General features: G+C 35.4%; 4 protein-coding genes across 4 annotated transcripts; 2 read left to right on the top strand and 2 right to left on the bottom strand.

Moving 5' to 3' along the window:
• Window positions 1-1,662: 1,662 nt before the first annotated feature.
• Window positions 1,663-4,377, bottom strand: LOC101256368 (C2-domain ABA-related family protein). Its single transcript, NM_001329093.1, is given in 3 exon segments — window positions 1,663-2,294; window positions 2,479-2,574; window positions 4,255-4,377. Coding segments are annotated over 3 exon segments (498 nt in total). The 5' UTR covers window positions 4,366-4,377; the 3' UTR covers window positions 1,663-2,003.
• Window positions 4,378-5,871: 1,494 nt separating this feature from the next.
• On the top strand, window positions 5,872-9,124 carry LOC101245148 (uncharacterized). The gene is made up of 7 exons (XM_026030321.2): window positions 5,872-6,405; window positions 6,501-6,577; window positions 6,741-6,803; window positions 6,887-6,988; window positions 7,245-7,310; window positions 8,267-8,345; window positions 8,475-9,124. The coding sequence occupies exons 1-7, from the start codon at window positions 6,003-6,005 to the stop codon at window positions 8,966-8,968; spliced, it is 1,284 nt and encodes a 427-aa protein (XP_025886106.2). The 5' UTR covers window positions 5,872-6,002; the 3' UTR covers window positions 8,969-9,124.
• A 56-nt stretch (window positions 9,125-9,180) lies between these two features.
• Window positions 9,181-17,235, bottom strand: LOC101265811 (outer envelope protein 64, chloroplastic). Its single transcript, XM_004235709.5, has 13 exons — window positions 16,831-17,235; window positions 16,099-16,251; window positions 15,793-15,917; window positions 15,087-15,212; window positions 14,120-14,302; window positions 13,901-14,045; window positions 13,342-13,510; window positions 12,031-12,165; window positions 11,688-11,888; window positions 10,811-10,938; window positions 10,675-10,726; window positions 9,949-10,018; window positions 9,181-9,707 (listed from the first exon to the last, which is right to left on the bottom strand). The coding sequence occupies exons 1-13, from the start codon at window positions 17,031-17,033 to the stop codon at window positions 9,625-9,627; spliced, it is 1,773 nt and encodes a 590-aa protein (XP_004235757.1). The 5' UTR covers window positions 17,034-17,235; the 3' UTR covers window positions 9,181-9,624.
• Window positions 17,236-18,271: 1,036 nt separating this feature from the next.
• LOC101250201 (zinc finger protein VAR3, chloroplastic) lies at window positions 18,272-22,682 on the top strand. Its single transcript, XM_004235743.5, has 7 exons — window positions 18,272-18,773; window positions 19,394-19,511; window positions 19,656-19,999; window positions 20,724-20,780; window positions 21,465-21,581; window positions 22,105-22,203; window positions 22,279-22,682. The coding sequence occupies exons 1-7, from the start codon at window positions 18,403-18,405 to the stop codon at window positions 22,394-22,396; spliced, it is 1,224 nt and encodes a 407-aa protein (XP_004235791.1). The 5' UTR covers window positions 18,272-18,402; the 3' UTR covers window positions 22,397-22,682.
• Window positions 22,683-23,087: the final 405 nt, after the last annotated feature.

Raw genomic sequence — 23,087 nt, 5'->3', positions numbered from 1 at the left:
CTGTTAAGCTCATTTATTTGATTGATATATTAAAAGAAAGTTATAATTATTTCATATTTAAAGAGTTTTTATTCGAAGTTAGTTTCCATTTTTAATGTAATCTATAGATTTTGAATCAAAATAAAATTTGATTCCTATTAGGTCCGTGAAATGAGTCGTAAACTGTAACCTATCTTTAGAGAAATATACATTAATTACAAGTACATCTTCTGTCTTGTTATCTTTTATATCGTCCTTGTTATAATTTTACATTCATGAATTAATATGACCTATGCGTTATTAAAGAATATGATTACATTATATCGAATAAATTTATCTTAATTTATTTTAAATTTGTACTATTCTCATCTCTGGACAAATACAATCATTTTTTATCTTATCAATAGTTTTAGTTTTATATTTTCTTTATTTTCCGTATAATAGAGTAGTATTAATTTTGATTAGTTAAAATAAAGTTTTCATTTTAATATGATATGTGGGAGTTCATATTATACGTAATGTGATAGCAACACTTATTGTGACATATAATTTGGTCGCAACTATGACTTAGTTGTGTTAATGTAATTGTTATTTCCCTTACAACTTCCCCACGTACACCAAGTCAAATAAACTCTTTTTGGTCGAATCTACAAAGGCAACGTCTTTTCAAAAAAAAAAAATTAGAAAAGAAGAAAACGAGTTATCTTATAACAAAGTCAATTTATTGGAGAAAAAATACAAAAATGTCTGATAATCAATTAAAAAAAAGAATTATTCTAATAATTATAATATCAATGAAAAGTCTGAAAGCGGCTGTTTACGGAAGATTTTAAAATTAAAAAATTGTATCTTAATGGATTTGCCAATTGATTCTAATATTTTCAAAGGGCTACCACTACTTTGCACATTGTTGGATGTGTATGGTGTTATTAATATAGCAATATTAGTTATGATTATTATCAATTTAGTTATTAATTATTAAGTTTGTTTTAGCCGTTAAATTTTTATATAAAAAGACAATGAAAATCACTCAGAAATAAGAAAATTAAAAATAAAAATATAAACTAAATCATAAGTTGAGGACTCTATATACCGAATGACATGAATATAATTTATTAATTTACTATCAAATTATTGTTTAATCAGTTAAGAAAAAACCTTATATCTTTAAAAATCAATAGCCTAATTTCAAAATAAAAAATTAATTAAAATATTGTGAAACTACTAAACAAATAACCCAATAACTATTTTTCCAATTTAAATTATTGATTTCAATTTAATTTTGAACATCCAATTACTTTTATCTTTAATGAAGTCGACTTAAGCATCTAATTCTGATCAATGGTTTTTCAAATCTGAAAGCAATATAAACGGAAGAAAATAAGGATAGTGTTTACCCCAAAAATGGAAAAAGTGATTTACACAAATATTGAATATTCCTCAGTTTTATTTTATTTCAAGTAGCATCATCTAACTTGACACGATATTTAAAAAAAAAAGAATAACTTCTGAAGCTGGTGAAAAAAAAACAATTCTTAGATTAGATATTTGCGTGGTTAAAAATAATTTCATTAAGGGTAAAAGAAATACGTGTCTATAATTTTGTTTCTCGAAAAGTTCGTGTAGCGGAAGATCCTGAATTTGAGACTTTCAACAACAAAAATATTCTTTTAATAGAAGATATTCACACTTTAAAGTAAAATTATTTCTTATTATAGTAAACATGACATTTTTCTGAGACGAACTAAAAATGAAAGGGTATACATAAAATTAGGCGTACTACCATAATATGCACACAAAAGTGTGCACTCGAGTACTTCCCATGTATAACTAAGAGTGATATTCAGACTAGAAACCTTGCCCAACAGATTGGTGCAGTATGAAAGGTAGTTCTTAGTTGAACTTCTGTATTACAAACTCCATTTATTACAACCAGAGATCAGTTGTGAGAGCACAAACCAGTTCATACACTGCAGCTAGACAGCTAACAGCAACCTGCAGATATATATACCACACGCTGTATTCTATAAACCCTTCGAACCAGGAATGTTGATCCACTGAAGTTGAAGTTCGACTTCTCCACATTCCACATTTCTCAATCTTAGGCACATATCTTGCACAACCTGGCCATCTTTCCATACAATATTAGACTCTCCAGACAGGCAGTTAGATCGGCTAGGTTGTATTCTTGTTATAATGGTGCCTTCTGGGAGGCCACTTAAGTTCATCTTCAGAGCCTCTATCAATGGTTTGATGTCAAATTCTGCATCTCCCATCTTGTCATCTTTGCTGAACGAATCATGATCATAGACAGTCTAGAAACAGGCAGAAAGAAGACAACATAAACAAGAAATACGAACACTGGGAAGTGTATAGTTTATGTAGAGCAATATTTGATCAACGCAACAAGCAAGTGATCATTAGCGGGAAATGGCTATGTTTTCTGCAGAACAGATATGGTCTTATCTTATATGATAACGAGCAAACAAGAGACTTTACCAGCATAACAGGAAGATTGGGATCTGCAACAGAAAGAGTTAAATCTTCATTCCACTCAGGATTAACATCCTTTTTTATAACTCGGGTCTTCAATTTCTGCATTCAAGTTGAAAAACAGGCAAGTCAAAAAACTGTCTGAGAGCAATTAATAATATACATCAAATAGGAAGAGTTCACAATTTTAAACACATTTCAATTCTGTGGATTCCCATCTTCCATGCAGTTGATAACAAAATAACACAGTAGTCGGAGCATTGAACGTAAAGAGAAGTCAAGTATTCGAGTCCTTATGTTATATCTTCTGTTGATAAGATAGTAGTTGTCATTTTAACCCCTGATTTGGGAAGCTCAAAGTACCAATTGAATCATGCATTATGGCAAAAAAACAGATATTACAAGTCACAGTATTAAAGACATTGTTATCTTATGACCTAATTTAGTACATGAAGCAGGTAATGAAGATGATAACAGTAAAACAAATTAAAAGATTTTCACCGAAGGAAGTTCAACATCTAAAATATATACATAAAAATACTTTTAACTGTGCATAAAGAGGGTAGTTTTTTGTCGAAGGGGGTCTGGATGAACCCCTTAAACTTACCTGGCCCCGCCCCTGCCTCAAACACACACACAACCCATTCTACCCTATTAATATACTTTTCAGAACCTGGAAGGTCAAGCTCCAAGAACCTAGTACTTATCATGGCGTAAACTTCACAAATCTGCATCAGCCAAAAAGGTTTGTAGCTCCAGACTCAACACATAGAACACCGAAATTCAGTAACCTTGGCAAGACAAGAATAAGACTCCTTAGTAGACGTTTGGCCATGTGATGCCATATCACGATATGGTATCTTGAGATGGAATCAGCATTTGGATATGCGATTATACGCTGATCCCATCTCATGATTCTATATCATGAGTTCCATATTCTCCAAAAACCATGATATGGAATCATATGGGAATACTCTATCATGATTTGAGTTAGTTTAATACAAAAGTTGATTCACGAGTTTATATTTTGTTAAAACAAATCCACATTTATCTCACATGTAAATAAAATTTATAATCACATCATTACTTTTTAAAATTTATTATTTTCACCAACATATAGTCACTTTAACTGACATTTAACTCACACTTTCACAATTGTTGAATAATAAAATCTTGAAGAACCTATGAAAGACATTCATTTTTACTCAAATATATTGATGAAACAATTAATTTAGTGGAGAACAAATAACTTTGTAATAATTTATTATACAATTTTATAATTTTTTGTTTATTTGATAAGATTGCAAAAACAATTGAGGCTATTTTAATAGTTTTAGAACTTGTGATTTTTTTTATGTTTGAGAAAATATATAATACCAAAATTTCATATTGCATATCCAAACAAAACTTCAATTTCATTCATTATCCCATATCATCATACCAGATCGCATAGTCAAACGGATACTAAATTACTAAAAGCAACATTCCTTTTTTCGACAACACCACATTCCTTTTCTAAAAGGGAAGACTAAAAAATATGATAGAACTGTTTAAAATAAAGAAACTTCAACACCCCTTCCGCAGCCCCATGTCAAGCAAACTGATTACAAACCCGCATAAATTCTAGAAACAAAATTACAGGCAGTGGGTGATAAAATGCTCATAGACTTAAATGTAACTTTCTTAACATGAAATTTGAAAATTCTTCCATAAATGATGAAATCAACAAATATCGAACATTAAAATCAAAGTAATTGGAAGAAAAATGAGTGGAATTGGGACCTGTTCAGCCATCTGGATGACAACATAGGTATCGCTGCTGCGAACATCACGAACGGCGAGATTTACACCTTTCTTGACTCGAATTCTCAGAAGACCCAATAGATTCTCCATTGCGATGTTCACAAATATGCAATGAAAAATCGATATTATTATTGCTAAATTGATTTGTTCTTTTGATAACTACCTGTATAATGTTTTTGAATTTTCCACATGGGACCCACGAGTATTTATTCTGTTGTTTGGCCACCACCACATTGCACATATATTGAATGTGGGTCCGCCACTAATGGTCAACCACGTGTCAATCCTTTTCATAAATGATGCGTGAGGCTCTAAATAGGGGTAGAGCAAAAATGTATACACATAATGCGTTAATAAGTGTAGTTTGCTTAAGACATGGCACTAGCTAGGTATGATGATATGAATGTCCAAGATTAAAGGATAGATGGTTGGCAAATAACCAATATTGTCTAGTTTTCTTATCAATATTATTATCGTTTATATGTCTCACGTAACTAACATTAATTATATAAGACGTCTTGTTAAGAAGTGAACTCACATCTTACTTGGTGTCAAATGTGTGAGACACGTAGCGAAAAAGGGTTAACAAATACATATATTTGTGCTTGTGTAAAGCGAAAGAAAATTATATATACAGATACAAATATATATATTTATATCCTAATTACATAAATACATATTTCATTATGCAATTACAATGTATAAATAAATTTATATAAAATTGAACACTTCGTATAAAATTGAATGTAGCTGGAGAATTATACAAATCAAAAGCTCCATAGCAACACATAAAATTTGTTATGAAGCATAATTATGCAAATTTTAACTGTAACATACAAATATAATTATATTTGTATGTTTGCTATACATGAAAATTGCTTTAACTTTCACATATAGCAAACACAAAATTCATATTTGTATGCTTTAACAAAGTTTGCATAATGCGCTTCATAACAAATATAAATATGTATAATTCCCTATCCATAAATTTGCTGTACATATATAAAGAAACCAATTGTATATTTCGCTATACATATACAAAAGAAAGTCATTGTATACAAATCAATTATATAATTTGTGTATGTAAAAAAACGAGAAAGAGAAAAAGACAAAAGAAACTAGGCAGGGGAATATTTATATTGTATAATTATAAGTGTATAGGACGAAGATATATGTATTTGCAGGTGTATATACAATTTTTTCTCGCTTTATACAAACCAAAAAATAATTTATACATTTCGTTTCTGTTTGTATAAGTGATAGAGGCGAGAGTGGCGAGCGAGATTTGGGAGAGGGAAGAGAGGGAAACAAAAATATATGTATATATACAATTTTTTCTCTCTTTAAATAAAGACAAACTTATTTTATACATTTGTGTTTATATAAAAGTGCGAGGGAGCGAGGGAGAAAGAGAGAGTGGCGAGAAAGAGTTTGAGGGGAAAATGTGACAGACAAACCGTTTTCTACAAGACACAATTAAATCGAAGGGTGATTATAGCATTTAATTTGATTTATTAATTTGCTATTATATACAATCCCGGGTCTCCCGTCTCTCTCTTTTCTTTTTTTTTTAATAAGTTTTCCGGACATACAAGGAAGTTTTTCATGGATTCACTTGGAACCGCTCTACTATTTCAATTCAATGGGCCCAACTCCAAATTCAATTCAAGAAAACCCATCCCACAGGCCTCTACAGATTTTCCCTCCAAAAAGATCACGCTGCGGAGATGGAGCCATGGGAAGGACTGGATGTAGACGATTCCGATCTCCACTCTCTTCTCCGCCCCTGTAAGCGACTCCACCAAAACCCTAATCCCTCCACATCTACTTCCACTTCATCTTCTCCGGCGCTTCTCACGCCGCCTTCTCGAACTCCAGAATCCTCACAACTACAAAGTTCTCATAATCAGTTACAATCGCCGCCTCAACGCCTCATTCCCGGGCCGGCAGGTGCCGTACAATCTGCTATGCTCCAACGAACTCAAGATCATCAATGTCATTCTTCCATTTCCTCTCAAAGGGACAATCCAATACCTACGCAAGAGTATATTAGGAGAGCCGTCGAAAATTCTACAGAGTTCGACTACGATTTCCAATCCAATCCATGGCTTTCCGCTCTTGAGTTTGTTGGTATGTAATTTAGGGTTTTAGTCTTTACTTGGAGGTAGTACTATCCTTTCAGGTGTTTTTTTTCATGGTTTATGTATACATGTATATTCATTCAGGTGCGGAGAACGGGAAAATTCGATGTACACCATTGAGCTCTGTCAATAAATGCCTAGAAACTGCTAGGGTCGATCAGGTATTTTCACCTTTTTTCGTACTGGGTTCATGATAGAAAAGTGAATACAGCAATGCTATTTTCCAGAAAGAAATGAGACAATAGTTGAAATACCAGGCCCTGGACTGTATCACTACACAAATTTCTGTAATAGCCTTACTCTTGGCAATTATTGTTTTCATAGGTTGTGGCAGTTGTTAAGTCTTGCACACAGAATGGTCTTGGCGGTCTGATGGTGACTTTGAAGGTATAGTTGCTTTAAGTATAATGTTGATTAGCAGTGAAAAGAAGTTTGCAAGTTGCAACTGATTTGATTAGTTCCTAATTTAGGATCCTACAGGCTCAATTGGTGCTAGCATTCATCACAAAGTACTTGAGGAAAGTCAGCATGGAAAGGACATTTGCATTGGCGCAGTTTTGATACTGCAAAAGGTTCTTCCTGTTACAATTTTTCTTTCTTCCTCTGACAAGTTCAAACCAACCTCTCAACTCCTCTTCCCAGGAGTCAACAGGCCCTTTTCCTACTTGGATCCCTTTGAAACGAAGCCTCAAACTCTTGGTTGAAGGTGGAGGGTCCTTCCCACATTATGATATCTCACTTGTCTTCTCCCTGTTATATCTTCAGAGATCTCTGACGTGTAATGTTTTTGCATTACTAAAAAACAGCTGACCTAATTTTCGAATCCAGGTTGCAGTGTTTTGCCCTTCAAGCTCAGCACGTTACCTTAACATAACACTCGCGAACCTGACAAAGGTGCGCATGCTAGCCTATTATTTTTTGATGAGTCACGTGCTTAGCTGACTATTATTGGACAGAAATTATTACACCATAAATTGCTATCATTGACTGCAATCTTTCAGGAACAAGAGTGAATAAATCTGAGATTTTTTTTCAAGTTGTTTCTTGAAGTTATATCTGTTCTAGCTAAATGAGCTTCTTCCCCTTCATGTAATTTTGTGCTAACTGCAAAGCTGAGATTACTTTAGTTCTTAGTCAAAATATGTGTTCAAAAATGATTCTATTAGGAATGCTTTTGCATGTGGTCATGACTCATGAAGCTTCAATTTAGAAGAACTAATTAAATAAACACTGAAAATTTGTATGTCATCAATGTCAATTAACCTCATTTCTTCTTAGTGCGACTCACATAATTGGATGCAGTAGATATAGAAATGGTTTTGGCAGAAGTCTGTTAAGAGGACTATCAGATCAATGATATCATCACCATATATTTGTTTCTAATCTCCATACATCTGTGTGCCTGAATTTTCTGCTTATGTGGTTATGTTACTTTGTCCATGTAATGGATTTATAGTTGCCTGAGACTTGGTTCTGTCAATATGTATTGGTATATCTTCCTTCATCCTGAGTTAGCATTCTCTAGTGCTCTCTCCCTATCTCTTCTTTGCTCTTAGACACTAACAAAATATCTGCAATTGACAAAGGAATTATATGCAATAGTTTTAGATCTTGAGTTACGCGTAAGGCTATTAGATGAAAACTACTGGAAGTTGGTGTTGTTTGTCTTGTATCCTCTAATTTGATATTCTACAGTGAGCACTAAGCCACTTATGCACTTCCACCGGGTACCACATAAGCTTCGAAAATTCTATAAGAACAGAAGAATGCTATAAGAACTTGTCAATCGTGTATCATAATTGATTAGGCGTTGAATATCCTCCTAAGAGCTATAAGTGCCTTACGTGCAGGTTTTCTGCAAGGAAAGTGGACCTCCATTAGTGAACAGCCTAGCCGCATATGAACTCAACTACAGTGATCGTGAAAATGGTGAGGGTTGATATTCTATTATGTACTATATACTAGGAGGATTTTCCTAAGTCAGTTGCATTATCATTGGTTTATATACTATATGAAAGGTTTCTAGTATTCTGGTTAATCATTCATTAAATTTCGCAGCATCAGCCTCTGCTAGAGAAGCTAGTGCACTGCAGATCATGGACAATGTTTCAGTTGAAGATATCCTAGATGATAGGACCATAGAGTGCTCTGCAGGTGGAAATTTTCGTAGTGAGATTCAATTGGAGAAGGAAAATCAACTTCCAGATAGAAGCTACATATGCAACAACAGCAGTGGCTTTAAGAAAACCTCAGTTGATGACAAAGAATATCTCCAGCAGATACAGAGTAGTGCCAAAGGATCTGAAGGAACAGTCAGAAACAGAGGCACTTTTAATGAAGATAATAATCAGCAAATGGGAGAGAATTCCCAGGGAATCCTCACTCCGAGGAACAAAAGAGAGAGTCCAACAAAGAACTACATTGATCCAGTAATTCCAATTACTAATGAAGTCAACAATCATAGACAGCCAATTGCTCCGAAAGTGTCACTGCCTGAATGGACAGATGATCAGCTTGATGAACTGTTTGCCTGTGAGGATGACGATGAATGAACCATACAAAAAAGTTTGGTCCCTTTTTGTTTAGGTTGATGCTATTTCCAGTTAACTCTAACAGTAGTTCTCAAGATTCCTGTAAAGTTTGATCTAGTTCCCCTCCTGTTTTGACATTATCAACAGATGGAAAGTATACTAAAGAGCTTTATACTATTTTGATGTACCGAGTGCTGGCTGGTAAGACTTGTATGATAACCAGCTAAACTCGCTTATTTATCCAGGAAAAATCATCACCCATTTAGAAATAATTTCACGTCTTTAACCTTTTGTTTTACTCCAGAGGGAGTAGTGAACCGACGTGAAAAGCCTTACAACGTTTAGGTTACAGTACTCCAAATGATGTGTACTCCAAAAATAATTAAATTGGTCATGTTGAACGATGAAGTAATAGCTCAAAAAGTTACAATTTGAATGCAATATACTAACAAAATTGCACTAGACATCAAAACTCTAGTATATTTTTAAGCTGTAGCCGATATCTAAGGGGCCGCTCTGTCTTCAAAGTACCACGAGAAAGAAAGAATTTTGAGCTGCCATCATTCCTCGTATTTTTAGTCATTCAATTTGTCATATTTCTGCTGAGATGACCAGCTTCGACACAGAAAGGGTCCAGCAACAGCAATCATTCTAAACATGTTTACCTTCTAAAGGCACTATGGAAACAACTTCTTCAGCCTGTCAGCAGACAGAGATGCTCTTTTGTTTGTTGGCTCAAGAACTAGTGCGTATCTGAAATCTGCAGAAGATGATAAGGAAAACTAGAGTGTCAGAGAACACTGTAAACAGTAGTTTTAGGATGGACAGGTCATCTATGAGTTCCCGAGAACACGTTTGTTCCAATGACTAGGTACAATTAGACCTTCACAAGTCATCCTAGAGTACTTTTTTCCACAAATGTGCCTCAGGTGATGTGATTCAGCCGTAAAGTTTGCTCATGAAGGAAATAGGAATTAACAGCTGAAGTTGTTGAGACTCACCTTCAATTGCCTCTTTGTAGTAGCCCAGCATTTCTCGTGCCGTGCCTCTTCTTAAGTAAGCCTTGACATTCTGTGGAGAAGAAACAGCAAGAATGTTTCACCTCAGAAAAGCATGTGACAGGTAGCAAGACCAAGATAGTGGCAATTTGTATAGCATTACTAGCTTATACCAGTCATCACTTTTTACCATGAAATGCAGAATACTCAAGTGCAGTACCCAAAACCTTCTTCCCAGATCTCCCGAACCCCAAAAAGATACGACCAATAATTAACTCTGTTTCTACCTCACATAAACCTTATCCAGGATCAACAGAGCAACAAAATTTCTAGAGAGACTAGAAACTAAAATCATACGATAACAATGAGAAAACAATTTGAGTTATTTTCTGTAATGTGAATAGGTCACAATGAGTTACACTGAAACATAAACTAGCAAAACACACGGGAGGCTGGTGAGGTAGGAGACCACACCATCAATGTTTTTTTGAGTAAGGAAACAATTGTATCAAAAGAAAAACTTACCACCAATGAAGGTGTTGAGAACAGAACTTTACAAATCCCGAAAGAGTATATCCATCTTTGTCCAAAAACCTTTAATCTTATACAATGCCTAATAGATCTAGCAAGTCTCCTATTCCCCTTCAACAACCCCCCCCCCCCCCACACACACACATTCCATTTACACCAAAAGAAAAAGAACAAACTTAGATGGCTAGGAGGGCCCACCTTCTTATCAAGATCAATGGCTTTACTGCTATCAGCTTCGGCTTGGAGGAAACTGGAAAAGAGAACTAAAAATTAGTATATACGAATTTTACAAACAAATCACGGAGAAATGGGGGAAAATGGAGAAACAAATTACTTTCGCATCTCCAAATGAGCTGCAGCCCTGTTGCTAAAGTATGTTGCACTGTTACCATTGAGTTTGATAGCCTCTGTGTAGAAGCCAATGGCTCTCTGCCACTGTTTCTCTTTGAAGGCTTGATTACCCTGTGAAAAATTATATAGTATAAGAACCAAGCTGTGAATACTAAGGGAGCCTCGAAATAAACCAAAAAAATGACAGAAAAAAGCAATAGTGAAGGTGCATTAGCAGAATAGCCACTTGTCACTTTCACTCCTGAGCTCTCATGTTTTTTTCAAATTTGTCAGTCAAGGCTTAACATCACTGAGCTCCTGCTCTTAGGCTTATGACTCCATACTATAATTCTTTCACACCCAGCTAAATGACTGAAGAAACCTGGTCACATCAACTTATTCCTTTCCAGAATTCTGTCAGATAGGATATACAACACTTATTTGCTAATGTTCCCTATTTGAGGATGAACCCACATAACTGATATAGTGTGCTAAGGGGATCTTCAATCTGCCTAAATTCTTTTTTTTTTGGTATGCTAAGGATTCACCTACAAATCCTTGCCCTGACAAAAACAGTTTCAGCACTAAAAAAAAAAAGTAATGGGCATCAGGCAAATGTGATTCTTGTGTAAGCACCAGGGTATTGTGCACCAAAAGAGAAAGGCCTGATGCTGAAAAGTGGGGTAGTTCAGGAAAACAAGTGAGCAGTGACAGGCTCAAATAAAAAACATCAAGGAAACAAGCACAGAAACTTGATCCCAGGTACATTTAGTATGCATAGATTACAATAAAGTTGACAGATGGATATGGCGATCTCAACATTCAAGAAATTGACAGCAATGTCACTCAAAAAAATCGACAGCAGATTATCCTTTGTGTACCTTTTCTTTAGCCATTTCGGCAGATGTTTCCTTGCTCAGGGCGTTACCAGATGCTGATGATTTTGTGGCTAATTCTGCCTGTTCCTGGAGATCTGCATAGATGGTCTGTATGGTGTCGAGCAAAAATCTGTCACCTCCCTGCCTTGCTACAAAGGACACAGAAATTGGGCATTTATCATGAAATCCCGCTGGCACGCTGACCTACAGTAGGAAAGCATATACGATTAGAGAAGTCTGATTCAATGCTGGGTTGATCAACTACTGAAGGCCAATTTAAATTTCTGTGTGCTTGGGGTACAGAATCACCAGAGAGAGAGAGAGAGAGAGAGAGAGAGACATTCACCTGACAGCCACCTGACATGCTAGCTATGCTTGAAAATGAGCATGCCCTAATCTGGTAGTCCTCAGATTGAATCTCCTTTGCACCAGTCTTTGGAGGAGGCTCAGCAACTGTGGGGATGACCAAAATTCCATCATCCTATTGAAACAGTTAATTTTAGAAAGATTAAGATGATAGCATAAGACATCAAGATACTATTCCAGTAAGATTACTTTAACATAATAATAGCAGCAGAACTTCATGAAATCAGCTGAGATTGAGATATTTAGTCAGCTCGACACTAGGCTCAACCATTAAAAATATGTATACAGATCATGCATGGTTCATCGTAATATTCTCAGATGACGTTTCATTAAAACATGAAATAGTTTTTTCCCTAAGAGGGTTATGAAATATTTACATCAGGCAACATTCTGGTTCGTTTGCTATAAATGTAGTGATTCTAGCGTGTTCAGCAGAGATTCAGCCTCATTAAGATAATCCATTTGATATTGTTTTAATGCTTTTACCATGAAATACCAGAAACTGATGGAACAGTAAATAACAAAGAAATGTTCGCGAATTAATGGTCAAAAGGGGTCTTAAATGTTACCAACTAACCTTCACAGTATGATATGATGAAGTACTAGCTGAAAGTTATAAATCCTTATAGACAAGCATTTCTGAGATGGGTTTTCCACCAAATCAAGGGGTAGGTTGGATAGAAATCAGGCAGTCCCATCATAAGAACATCGACTTAACATATACCAGTGAGAGAACACATAAAACAACCCTAAACTTGGTAGTACAACTTACTTTAGCACTTAAATTACACGGGCGTTTAAACACCCCCCTTAACATATTTGAAATGAACTAATACCACGCAAAAATATAGTACCAGCCTCAAATTGGCAAGAGTATTACACAAGCATGAGGTTGGGAGTTTGAGGGAAAAGAGACAAGCATGTAGAGGGAGCAGGTTGGGTTTTGAGAAAGCGGGGTGGGGGGGTTTGAAGAAGAATGGGTGGGTGGGTTTCTTTTTTTTCATTTATTTAAAAAATTATAATAATTTAATGCGCTTTCAATTTTTTTTCTTTTCTTTTTTTGCCACATCATCCGTTAGGGTGGTACTAAATTCACGCGAAATGAAATTAGGGGGGTAAAATAAATGCCCGTATAGTTTAAGTGTTTAAGTAAGTTATGCTGCCAAGTTCGATTGGTTTAATGTGTTTTCTCTATACTAATAAGAGTTATTCAAGGGATTGGTTGGAAGGAAATCAGGAAACCCATTATTAAAAAAAAAAAATCAACTAATTGAACACCAGTACTACTTACTTTCAGAAGATCATTTAGAGCTGAGCGCATTTCGTTCCTAATTGCATGGCAGCTATCAATATTTGTATCTGTGATTTCTAGCGCTCCTTGCATTTGGGAAGAAATAAAAGGGTCCAGATTGGGCTTTTCAGCATTGATCCACTCCAGATGATTTTGTTTGAACTCGTGTCTGTGCACAGACAATAGAAACTAAATTTAGATATGTCAATTACCACTCAAAAAAATTAAATTTAGGAGGTAAATTACCACTCAACAGAAATAGCAGGAACATCACTTATGTGTAACACTAGACGCACCAAAAATAGATGAGACAGTAAGATAAAAATTCAATAGATTTTTCTAGTGGTCAAAAGCTCTTAACAAGTATAGAACCCCCCCCCCCCCCTTTTTTCAAGCAAGTAGGTGACCAAGTATATATGCTTTAAAATGAGGCCAAAACTAACACAAACAAGATAATGTCATGACTACTTTTGCAAGCTTCCATCAGATAAGATACTTCATGCTTAAAACCAGTAATAATTGTGCCTAGTGATCTCTGAGGCATCAACCTACATCTCACCTCCTAAGTATATGCATAGCATATGCTAGCAAATTCGTTGATGAAGATTTTCTTTCACCATTGGACTTTCTGTCAGCAAACAGTTTTAAGCTTGGAACTTTTGAGGTTAAATAAGCTTCCAGATTCTCATGTCTTAGGATTTGTCCTGCAAGAGGTGATTTTCGGAAGGGATGTAAAAAATGAAAAATCTCATCAGATGCCCAGACTACAAACACATACTTCCAAACAGCTTCTCGACAGCTTTGGTCACTGCTTGACTGATGCGATCACCAGGAGACTTTAGTAACTGAAAGCAATCGTCAGCTATCACAACATTCCTTGGATTCCGTTGAGCAGCAAATGGAACCTGCAGTAGCACATGCCCGACACGGCGCAATATGCTGGGATCTCTTGCAAACCATCCTGCAGTTGGTCCAAATTTACTAAAAGCTAAACATAGAACACCAGATAAAAGTACAACGCATGGCATTCAACTTAATAATTTTGTAAAATCCATATATACCAATTATATTCCAGACTTAACAATAGCAATATAAAATGTTCATCAAGAGAAATTCCAACACGGTGACCTACATCTCTCCCAACTTCAACCCTATCCCCAGAAGTCAATGGTCTTCCATACTGCTCCCTTGGGTTGGAAGTGGAGAGTGACTTTCACTTGAGGATATCCAGTAAAAATCCTGTACTGACCAGTATCATGTCAGATTGCTGACACCAGTATTGGAGTGATGAAGAATCCAATAAACATAGATACCAAGTTACCAACACATCCAAAGGCCACAAAAGACGAGATATAAACCTACTGGACTTTAGTTTAAGTCATCCCCATCGCTTTCTTGATTCTTTTTTAAAATAAAGTGAACATTTAAATCAAATCACGAACATTGTTTCAACCAAAATGACTCGAGAAATCATAACTTTCATGTCATTCACTGGTAGCTTATATAGAATATTTACCCAGCAAGTAGCACAAGAAGAACCACGAGGATTATATATAACCAAACGACGAGCAGATTATTCAAACCCCAACAAAAGGACAGCTTTTTCTCATATCAAAAGGATATGACTCTTAGTACAGTGACATGATCCCAACATGTCAGGCTCAAAGACTCCGCAAAAAAAAAAAAAGAATTAAGTGAAGGTGAAAGATGTTAAGTTGAACTGAAGATGGCATGGACATACATACCAACTGTGTCAAGACTAGCAGAAACAGGAATTATGCCGGTGTGAGAAACTGTCCCATGAGATGGCCGAAACCCTAAAACTCCACAGTATGCAGCAGGTACTCTCACACCTCCAACAGCATCAGTACCTGGATACAGATGGTACTGTAACTTAGAAGAGCTTATTGGTTATTACCCTGTATTCATTTCCATAAACCTGATGCGCTAAAGTGAAAAAGAACTTGTCAATAAAACCAGCATAATATATCTATATTCAACAAGCACGCTTTTCTTCATGATTGTTTCTTTTAAATTTTGCCGCAAAATAATTACTATGAAATGAGGTCAAGGAAGTTTGAGCTTTTTCTTGAACTTTACCTAACCATCATTGGAGTCCAAATACAGGGCATTGTCTTAATAACTCAATTACCTAAATCAATCAGTTGCCGTTATACTTGGTCAAAATAGAAGTTTGACCATCTGAATTGAGATTTGAGATCGAGTTAGAAGCTTCATTAGATAGCCTGTCCACTTAAATAGAAAGTGGTACCTCTAACCACAAATAAAGATGTTGCAGATTTCAAATATTCAGGAGGATGCACACCAGCCAAAGTTCAAGGAGCTCGTCCTTTACATTGTGACTCAAAATTTACCTAAATGGCAATGCATACTCGAGCCACAAAATGACAACAGATGGACAAAATGATTTTGAGACGCAAAAGAACTAACCCAAAGAAAAATCAACAAACTTTGCAGCCACAGCAACAGCAGCCCCACTAGATGACCCTCCGGGCATCCGTGCAGGAGCAGCCGGATTTGTTGGAGTATCAAAATGCATCTGTTCACCACTAATACTGTACAGTGAAGATGACAAGAATGATCAACATCACGATAAGGATTCCAAATTGCAGCATAGATATGTGTAACACAACAGAAATGGAAATCATCACTAGCCAAAGAATCAAAAAATCCAGGATCCTACCAATTTTAGAAAAGAGTTCTAATTTTAACCAGTGGAAAGAGTCAGGAACAAACCCAAATGCCATGTCATCTACAACAGTTCTTCCAGTACATGTGGCTCCTCCTTCAACAAGTGTGGTGACCACGGTGGACGTCTGACTAGCAGGTTCATGAGTCCTTGACCAGTCTGGGTTCCCAAACCCTGTCACAAATCCATTGACATCGAATCTGGACAATCAAAATTCGATATGACTTCAGTAGTTCTAAAATAAGCAAATGAATTTCGAGTAGAGAACCAAGACAAGTAAATGAAACATGAGAAATAGTAACTCAAAAATAATAAAGACAAAATTGAGAAGGCTTCTATTGGACTCTCCATCCCAAGCATATAAATCAGAAATAGTAACTCAAAAAATGATGAAGACAATATTGTCAGCATACAGAACTATGCAATTTTCAGAATCTAGTTGAAACAAGACTATTCCTTTCAGCCATCAAGTGCAGAATGCAAAGCTCACACTCAAAGAAGACTGGTTATAAGTTACAACTTACAAAACCAAACATCAACTGCACCTCAATCTCAAATTATGAAACCGTGGACTTCGGTAATCAAAATCCTCTATTTTCATATTCAAATCCTCTTTATTTGATATTGCTGTCAATGAGTACAAATTAAATCTTTTTTTGATTGGTGGGTCGAGTTTTACAATAAGTCAAATAGTTAGAAGAGAAATTTACGTGCTATAAAAGAAACAATAACAAGAACAAAAACTAGAGTTCCCAATTCTCTGGAAATAAGAAGCTTACACATCGGAGATGGCAAAAGTAAGGCCAGTAAGAGGATGAGGAGCTTTAGGTGGAGGAGGCTGAGGCGGTGGCAGAAGCTTAAGACGTTCAACAAAGGCTCCAAAGTCAGCTTTAACAGCTTTCTTTAGCTTTCTGGTCATTAAAAGTATTCCAGCCAATCCTAATCCCAACAAAACCCATAAATTTGCTGACTGTGACGCCATTTCTTCACCAATAAACTCTGTATTTGCTCAAAGATTGACTTTTTTCGTAGCGACGCTCAGTTTGGGGGTTTGTTTATAATACTTTCTTGGATTGTTCTTCCGCACAGTGGGGGTGGGGGTGAGGATAGAGCAGTGGAAACCTAAAAAGAAGGTAACATTCAGCTGGGAATGGGATTCAAGAAGTTGAAGGGAATTGTGAATCTTTTATCTTTTTTGTATATTAGCATAAAAGGTATGAAATTTTCGAAAATATTACAAGATGACCCACTAAGTTTTACCTATATTTAGATAAGCCCCGTTTCTTTGGAAAAATATTTGTATTATATTGACACTGTAATTTTGGTTCAACTGAAATCAACCACCACCTTTTATTTATGATAAAATTACATTAATTATTTCTATTTTTTGCGCATTACAAAAATAGCAAAACAAATGGGTAAATGACTAATTACAATCATTACTCCAACTGAAATTATTACAAAAAAAAGATATTTTAATTTAATATTAGAGTTTTTTAATACACACGAATAACGCATTACTAAGGAAATATTTTTCATCTTTCGATGATAAAAAGAGAATGCACGGGTTCACAATTAAAGCAAATGAGGTAATTACATTGCTTTGTGATTTTACTAATCTTTATAAGGCTATTTTTAATGATTGTGGTTATCTTATTTAGTTAATGAGTGATCTGTCATTGTTTTATATTTATATAAAAATAAAACACAGCTTCGTAAAATAAAATTAGCAGCAAACATAATATAAGTTTTTGAAATCTTCCTTCTTATCTACGAGATTATAACAAAAGACAAATAGCTTAACTCAATAAGTTTACTAGAAATGAAATCACGTTTTGCTCCTGCTGCCCACTTAGCTTCTACTATAGCATGTATTACTACTAATAATTGTGTTATTTTTTAAAATTTTGATTTGAATTTTATAATTTTATGTTGCATTTAACTTTTTTATTATTTGTATTATATTAAGTGAATATAAAATAATCTTCTTCCGACTATCTTTAACTTTTAATACCATACTATTTTATTTCAGTCAATATCAAGACAATGTTACTAATCTCTAAAATTCAAAAATTTATCAAAAATACCACTACCATATAATTAGATGATATTATTTACTAACTTATCATACCTCACCCATTATTAGGGAAACACTTGTAAAAATAATGAAGCTCAGACAGTATTTTCAAGAGGGACGAAGTTGCAAATATTTTTCTTTTCTGTTTTTTCTTTTCACCCCTCAATTTTTCTCAATTTCTGCTAATTTCATTTGAACTTCAAAACCCTATCAAAAACCCTCTACTTTCTTCAATCTCAGCTGCCATGGTTTTCTGAAAAAAAAAAAGCTTAAAATGTCAGCTTCTAGATTGTTCTTTCTACTTGGAGCTTCGACTGTTCGTAACTGTAACAAGCCTACGAATATATCTTCTCCATTTTCTCCATTTCGATTCTCAAAGCCGTTGCTTTGTCCTGTTGTACGGTTCCGCAGTTACAATTGTACCTCAGCTACACTCGAGACCAAAACAATCGAACCATTGGTCAGTCCTAGAAATCATCCATGGCCAGAATGGGTTGCTTTCGTGGACCGTTTGAAAAGCAAAGGATACATTACAGAAAAAAGTACGAGCACGGGTGAAGACGGCGATGGGAGTATTTATACGGATATGAATTTGTTGAAAGATGCATGCCTTAACTTCTCTCGCGACCGTTCAGACATTTTCAAGTGAGAAAGCTACTGCTTTTCTTAACATTTTAGCAATTATAGTGTCAATGAAGTTAAATAAAAGGGATAGGAATAAATGTGTTACAGTTTTGAAAGTTGCAAGTTTAGATACTTATAGGCTCAAGAATGAACTATTCTTTGAACGATTATGAGATACTAGTATACTTGTTGTCTTCCATTTGGTCAAGTTTGCTAGTCGAAACTTGAAATTTTGAGTTTTTTAAGTTGTGTCAGGACGTACATCTTAATCGAAGAAAATTTGAAGTGTTGTGAGTGGAAGTTAAGTTTCAGAACAGTTTTTAGGAAATTCAAAATATTTGAAGATCAAATTTCTTGGCCAAACAAATATTTGAAGATAAGTTTTCAAAATATATGGCCAAACACTAGCTTAGTTTTCAAAATTTGAAAAGGCTAGAAGAGATAAGTAAAAAGGGGATAATGATGATAATAAGGCCTCATGAAATAACCCATTTTGCTGGGGAGTTGTCTATATTGGTTGTCAGAAACTTTTGTAAGTGTTAGCTTCTCGAGGAAAATCATAGACCTTAATATATGTTGAGACTGTGTTTTACAATTCCCACCTTGCCTGAGATTATGAAAGGACCTGTTGTACTTTGCAGAAAGTTGTCCACCCAAGATATGCAGAAAGTTGTGGAGAAGGGCTGTCCTAATCTATTCAGGAAGGTTGTTAACTCTGCGAAAAGGCTAAGGATTCATCTAAACCTCGACGAAGGAGAGGTGAGTTGCCTTTTAAATTATTAGATGTCCTTGCTTTTGAATTTCCTTTTCATGGTCAAGTTAGATTGATTGCAGTTCAAGGGTCATTTGACTTCTCCCTGTGAACCTATTCTATGAGGTTTTACCTAAGGAGCTTACTTGCAGGTATGTGGTGCTTGCAATTTCCGTGGATCATGTGATAGGGCTTACTTGATATTAAAGGAGTCTGAGGGTGTCGCGCGTACAGTCGATATTGTGCGGGTCTTGCTTATTTATGCATTTGATTCTGCAGTTATATCTAGTGGAGCAATGCCTCCTGGTAGTGAGCTTATCGAGGTATCTGCAAGACAATTGCTCTCAGAGTTGGTTGAATTAAGTGAGACACCTATTGATCCTGATCATCTAACACCTGCCCCCAAGGCTTCTCCAAGAAAGAAAGAGTCTGTTGGCTCAAGGACAGATGGTCTGGAAGATGTTGAAATGAAAAGAAGAAATTCAACTGGTCTTGAGTAAGTTTTCTTGGAGGTTATAAATGATTTTTTTCTTAAAAAGAAAATACTGGACTTCTTGCAAGGTACAATGGAATATATACACATTCATTTTAATATTGTAACTTAATGCATTTATATCAATATTTTAAGAGTCCTTTTGATATAATATAACTTGTACGTCTCTTATTCTGTACTACAATGGTGTAGGCAGGATAGCATTAATTCTGTCTAAATTTGATTAACCATAGTCACACCCATTGTTGAAAACGTGTGGGATTTATATTGTCATGTAAATTTTCCCTCCATCCAGAAGCTCCAATTTCATCCTAGTATTTAAAAATGTGTGGGCTTTTATGTTCTACTATATCAGATTCAAACGATTGTGGTATAACTGTTAATTAATACATGCAAATAATTTAGCTTAAACTCTTAAGCGGCCAAGGATAAGGTGTGAGTTTAGAAAATTAGTACCATACTGGTTTGGAGTGCAGATATGGTGGTTACTGTTACTATTGCGTTCAGTGGCTGTTCATACTGATTTATTCAAGCGAATAATCACACTTCTACCTTATAAAAAAGTGCACTTGCAAGAGGTTTTGAGTTTTGATTTGAAGATTTCATCTTTCCTATTTTATGATTTTTCTTGTTGCTTAAAGTTGAAATGCATTGGGATGGAATACAATGTTATATTCTAAGATGAATATTTTGATGCTCACTGGAAATCCGCCATGCTTCTCTGTAGGGGTGAAATGCCTAAAAGAAATGTTGAAATGAAGCAAGGAGATTGGATCTGTTCGCAGTAAGTTCTCATTTGCTTTTGGCATTCCTGATACATTGTCTGCACGCTTATTTGTGTTTTACCTGTATATTTGATATGTGCTTTATAATTCTATCAAGTATTATTAGCGACTTCAAAATCAAGCTTTCCACACCACCCCCACTTTTAATTTTTTGGGCATTTAGTAAGTTCTCCACCTTTTTGTTGTTTTCCCACCAAATATATCTTCTTAGAGCTTCAGGCAACTAAATTCTCTTTCCTTTTGTGAACGACAGAAATTTCACTGAGTTTTCTCTACGTGTTTGCATTTTTCTTATCCTGTGGACTTTTTCTGATGCTAGTAAATGGATTTGGAAATAGAAAAAGGCATTTTTGATTTGCCTAACTGTGCTTATCACAAACAAATTGTGTCAAGTCTTTCCACTTATTATCAGAGTCCCCATTTTGCTTTTCCCTTTTCAATTTGATTTGGCAACCTTCTTTTAGGCCTACCACCGAAACCTCCAGCCACTGCCATTCTCTAGGCAACAGTGGGTTTTCCACCTTCCCACCCCCGTTGGTGACTTGAACACCCTACCTAATGGCTAAAGTTGAGGAGCTCTACCATTAGAGGAACTCCCCCTCATCCTCTTTTTTTCTTCCTTTCTCTAGAATTACTTCCTTGTGCTCATCTTCCTGGCATGTACTGACATTGACTTGCTGCAGGTGCACTTTCATGAACTTCGCCCGCAATGCACAGTGCCTGAGATGCAAATCAAAAGGACCTAGTCGAGATGCTCCTGTGGTTAAAGAAATGAAAAAGGGAGATTGGAATTGCCCACAGTATGTTGCATCATATGATTTACTAGTTGCTGATAAAAATCTCACAGTATATCCAAAAAAAGAAAAAGCCTACAGTTATGAAGCATTAAAACCCCAGTTGTCAGATTCTATAGTTTCATAGATGATCACTCCACTATAGATCTCAAGAGTGCCTTCTTCCTTTTACAACTCTAGTCTGAGCTATTGGATTCACTGGCCTACTATAAATATAACCGAGTACGAAAAGCTTAAAAAGTGACTTTGAAATATACTTTATCTTTTTTTTGATTTCTCAAAAATTAAATATACTCATCTTTTCTCTTGATAAACTAATGTCGATTTGCTTTATACATGCACGTATACCTACTGGAATATCACATTGTACGCTTATTATTTCGAAATACTTAATCTTCTATAATCTGAGAACACTATAAGATGTTATTGCCCTGCACACGTTGTCTTCATGGCCTTCCAACTTGTTTTCCCGTCTCCTTTTCAGTGGTGTTAGTTCTCAGTTCTCGTCATTTTTTTTTGGTCTCTGTAGATGTACATTCATGAATTTTGCTAGCAATACCAAGTGTTTACGCTGCCAAGAGCAGCGTCCCAAGAGACAGCTGAATCCTGGAGAATGGGAGTGCCCCTCGTGAGTAACTTCTGTTGATTCTGCATGTTTTGGTTTTGTGGATTCTACTCATCATACTTTTGGATTCTTGTACAGATGTGACTTCTTGAACTTCAGAAGCAACATGGTCTGCAAGAAGTGCACTTGTGAACGTCCCAAAGATGCAAAGACACAGTCAAAATATGAGGAGCAACTCTGGACAAAGCCTTACTAATGTAGCTAAACATCACAGCTCATACAGTCGGTTGAGGATATCATCACAACGCAACTTTTTTTGGTGCTTCAGGTGAGTGGATATGGAATTGGGAATAACATATTTCTTCCTCTCGTTGTTACTTTAGCAATTAAGAGATGTTTGTTAAGTCTTAATTTATATTTTCGTGAAATAGTTTGTAAGTATTATTTACTGTAGAATCTAATAAACAGTGTTTCATGGGCCACTTTAATTTTTTTTTAAAGTGTAAGAATATATTGATTTATGGGTTTATCTGTTCTGGAAATTTGTAGTATGTGGGAGCATATCCAGGGTTTCCGAGAGTTTTACTTTCCTCTGTTTCAGTTTGTTCACTTCGTCTTAGCGTGATGAATTAAGAACAGAGGTAGATACAATTGATAATAGTAATAAAAAGAGAACAATATAAATCCTGTGTCATCCAAAATCATCTTAAAGCTTTTGATTGAATAGAAATAAGCAACATCTCAGGCACAATCTAAAAATAAAATGGAGAAGGTTAACATGGACCAGAACTTATGAACTTCAATTAGGAATTTTAACTGCCTCAAGTGATGTCAATTATTTCACCGTCGGTTGCGTTAGATAGCTCGAAAATTGACATTTTACTATTCTGAAAATAATTTTCCATGACAATAAAAACACTGAAGGAAATTCCCAACCGATTGGCCAG

This window comes from Solanum lycopersicum, chromosome 3 (genome assembly GCF_036512215.1).
Source record: "Solanum lycopersicum chromosome 3, SLM_r2.1".
Taxonomy (NCBI): Eukaryota; Viridiplantae; Streptophyta; class Magnoliopsida; order Solanales; family Solanaceae; genus Solanum; species Solanum lycopersicum.
The sequence above is the reverse complement of the archived record's forward strand: the minus strand, read 5'-3'. Positions and strand labels throughout refer to the sequence as shown.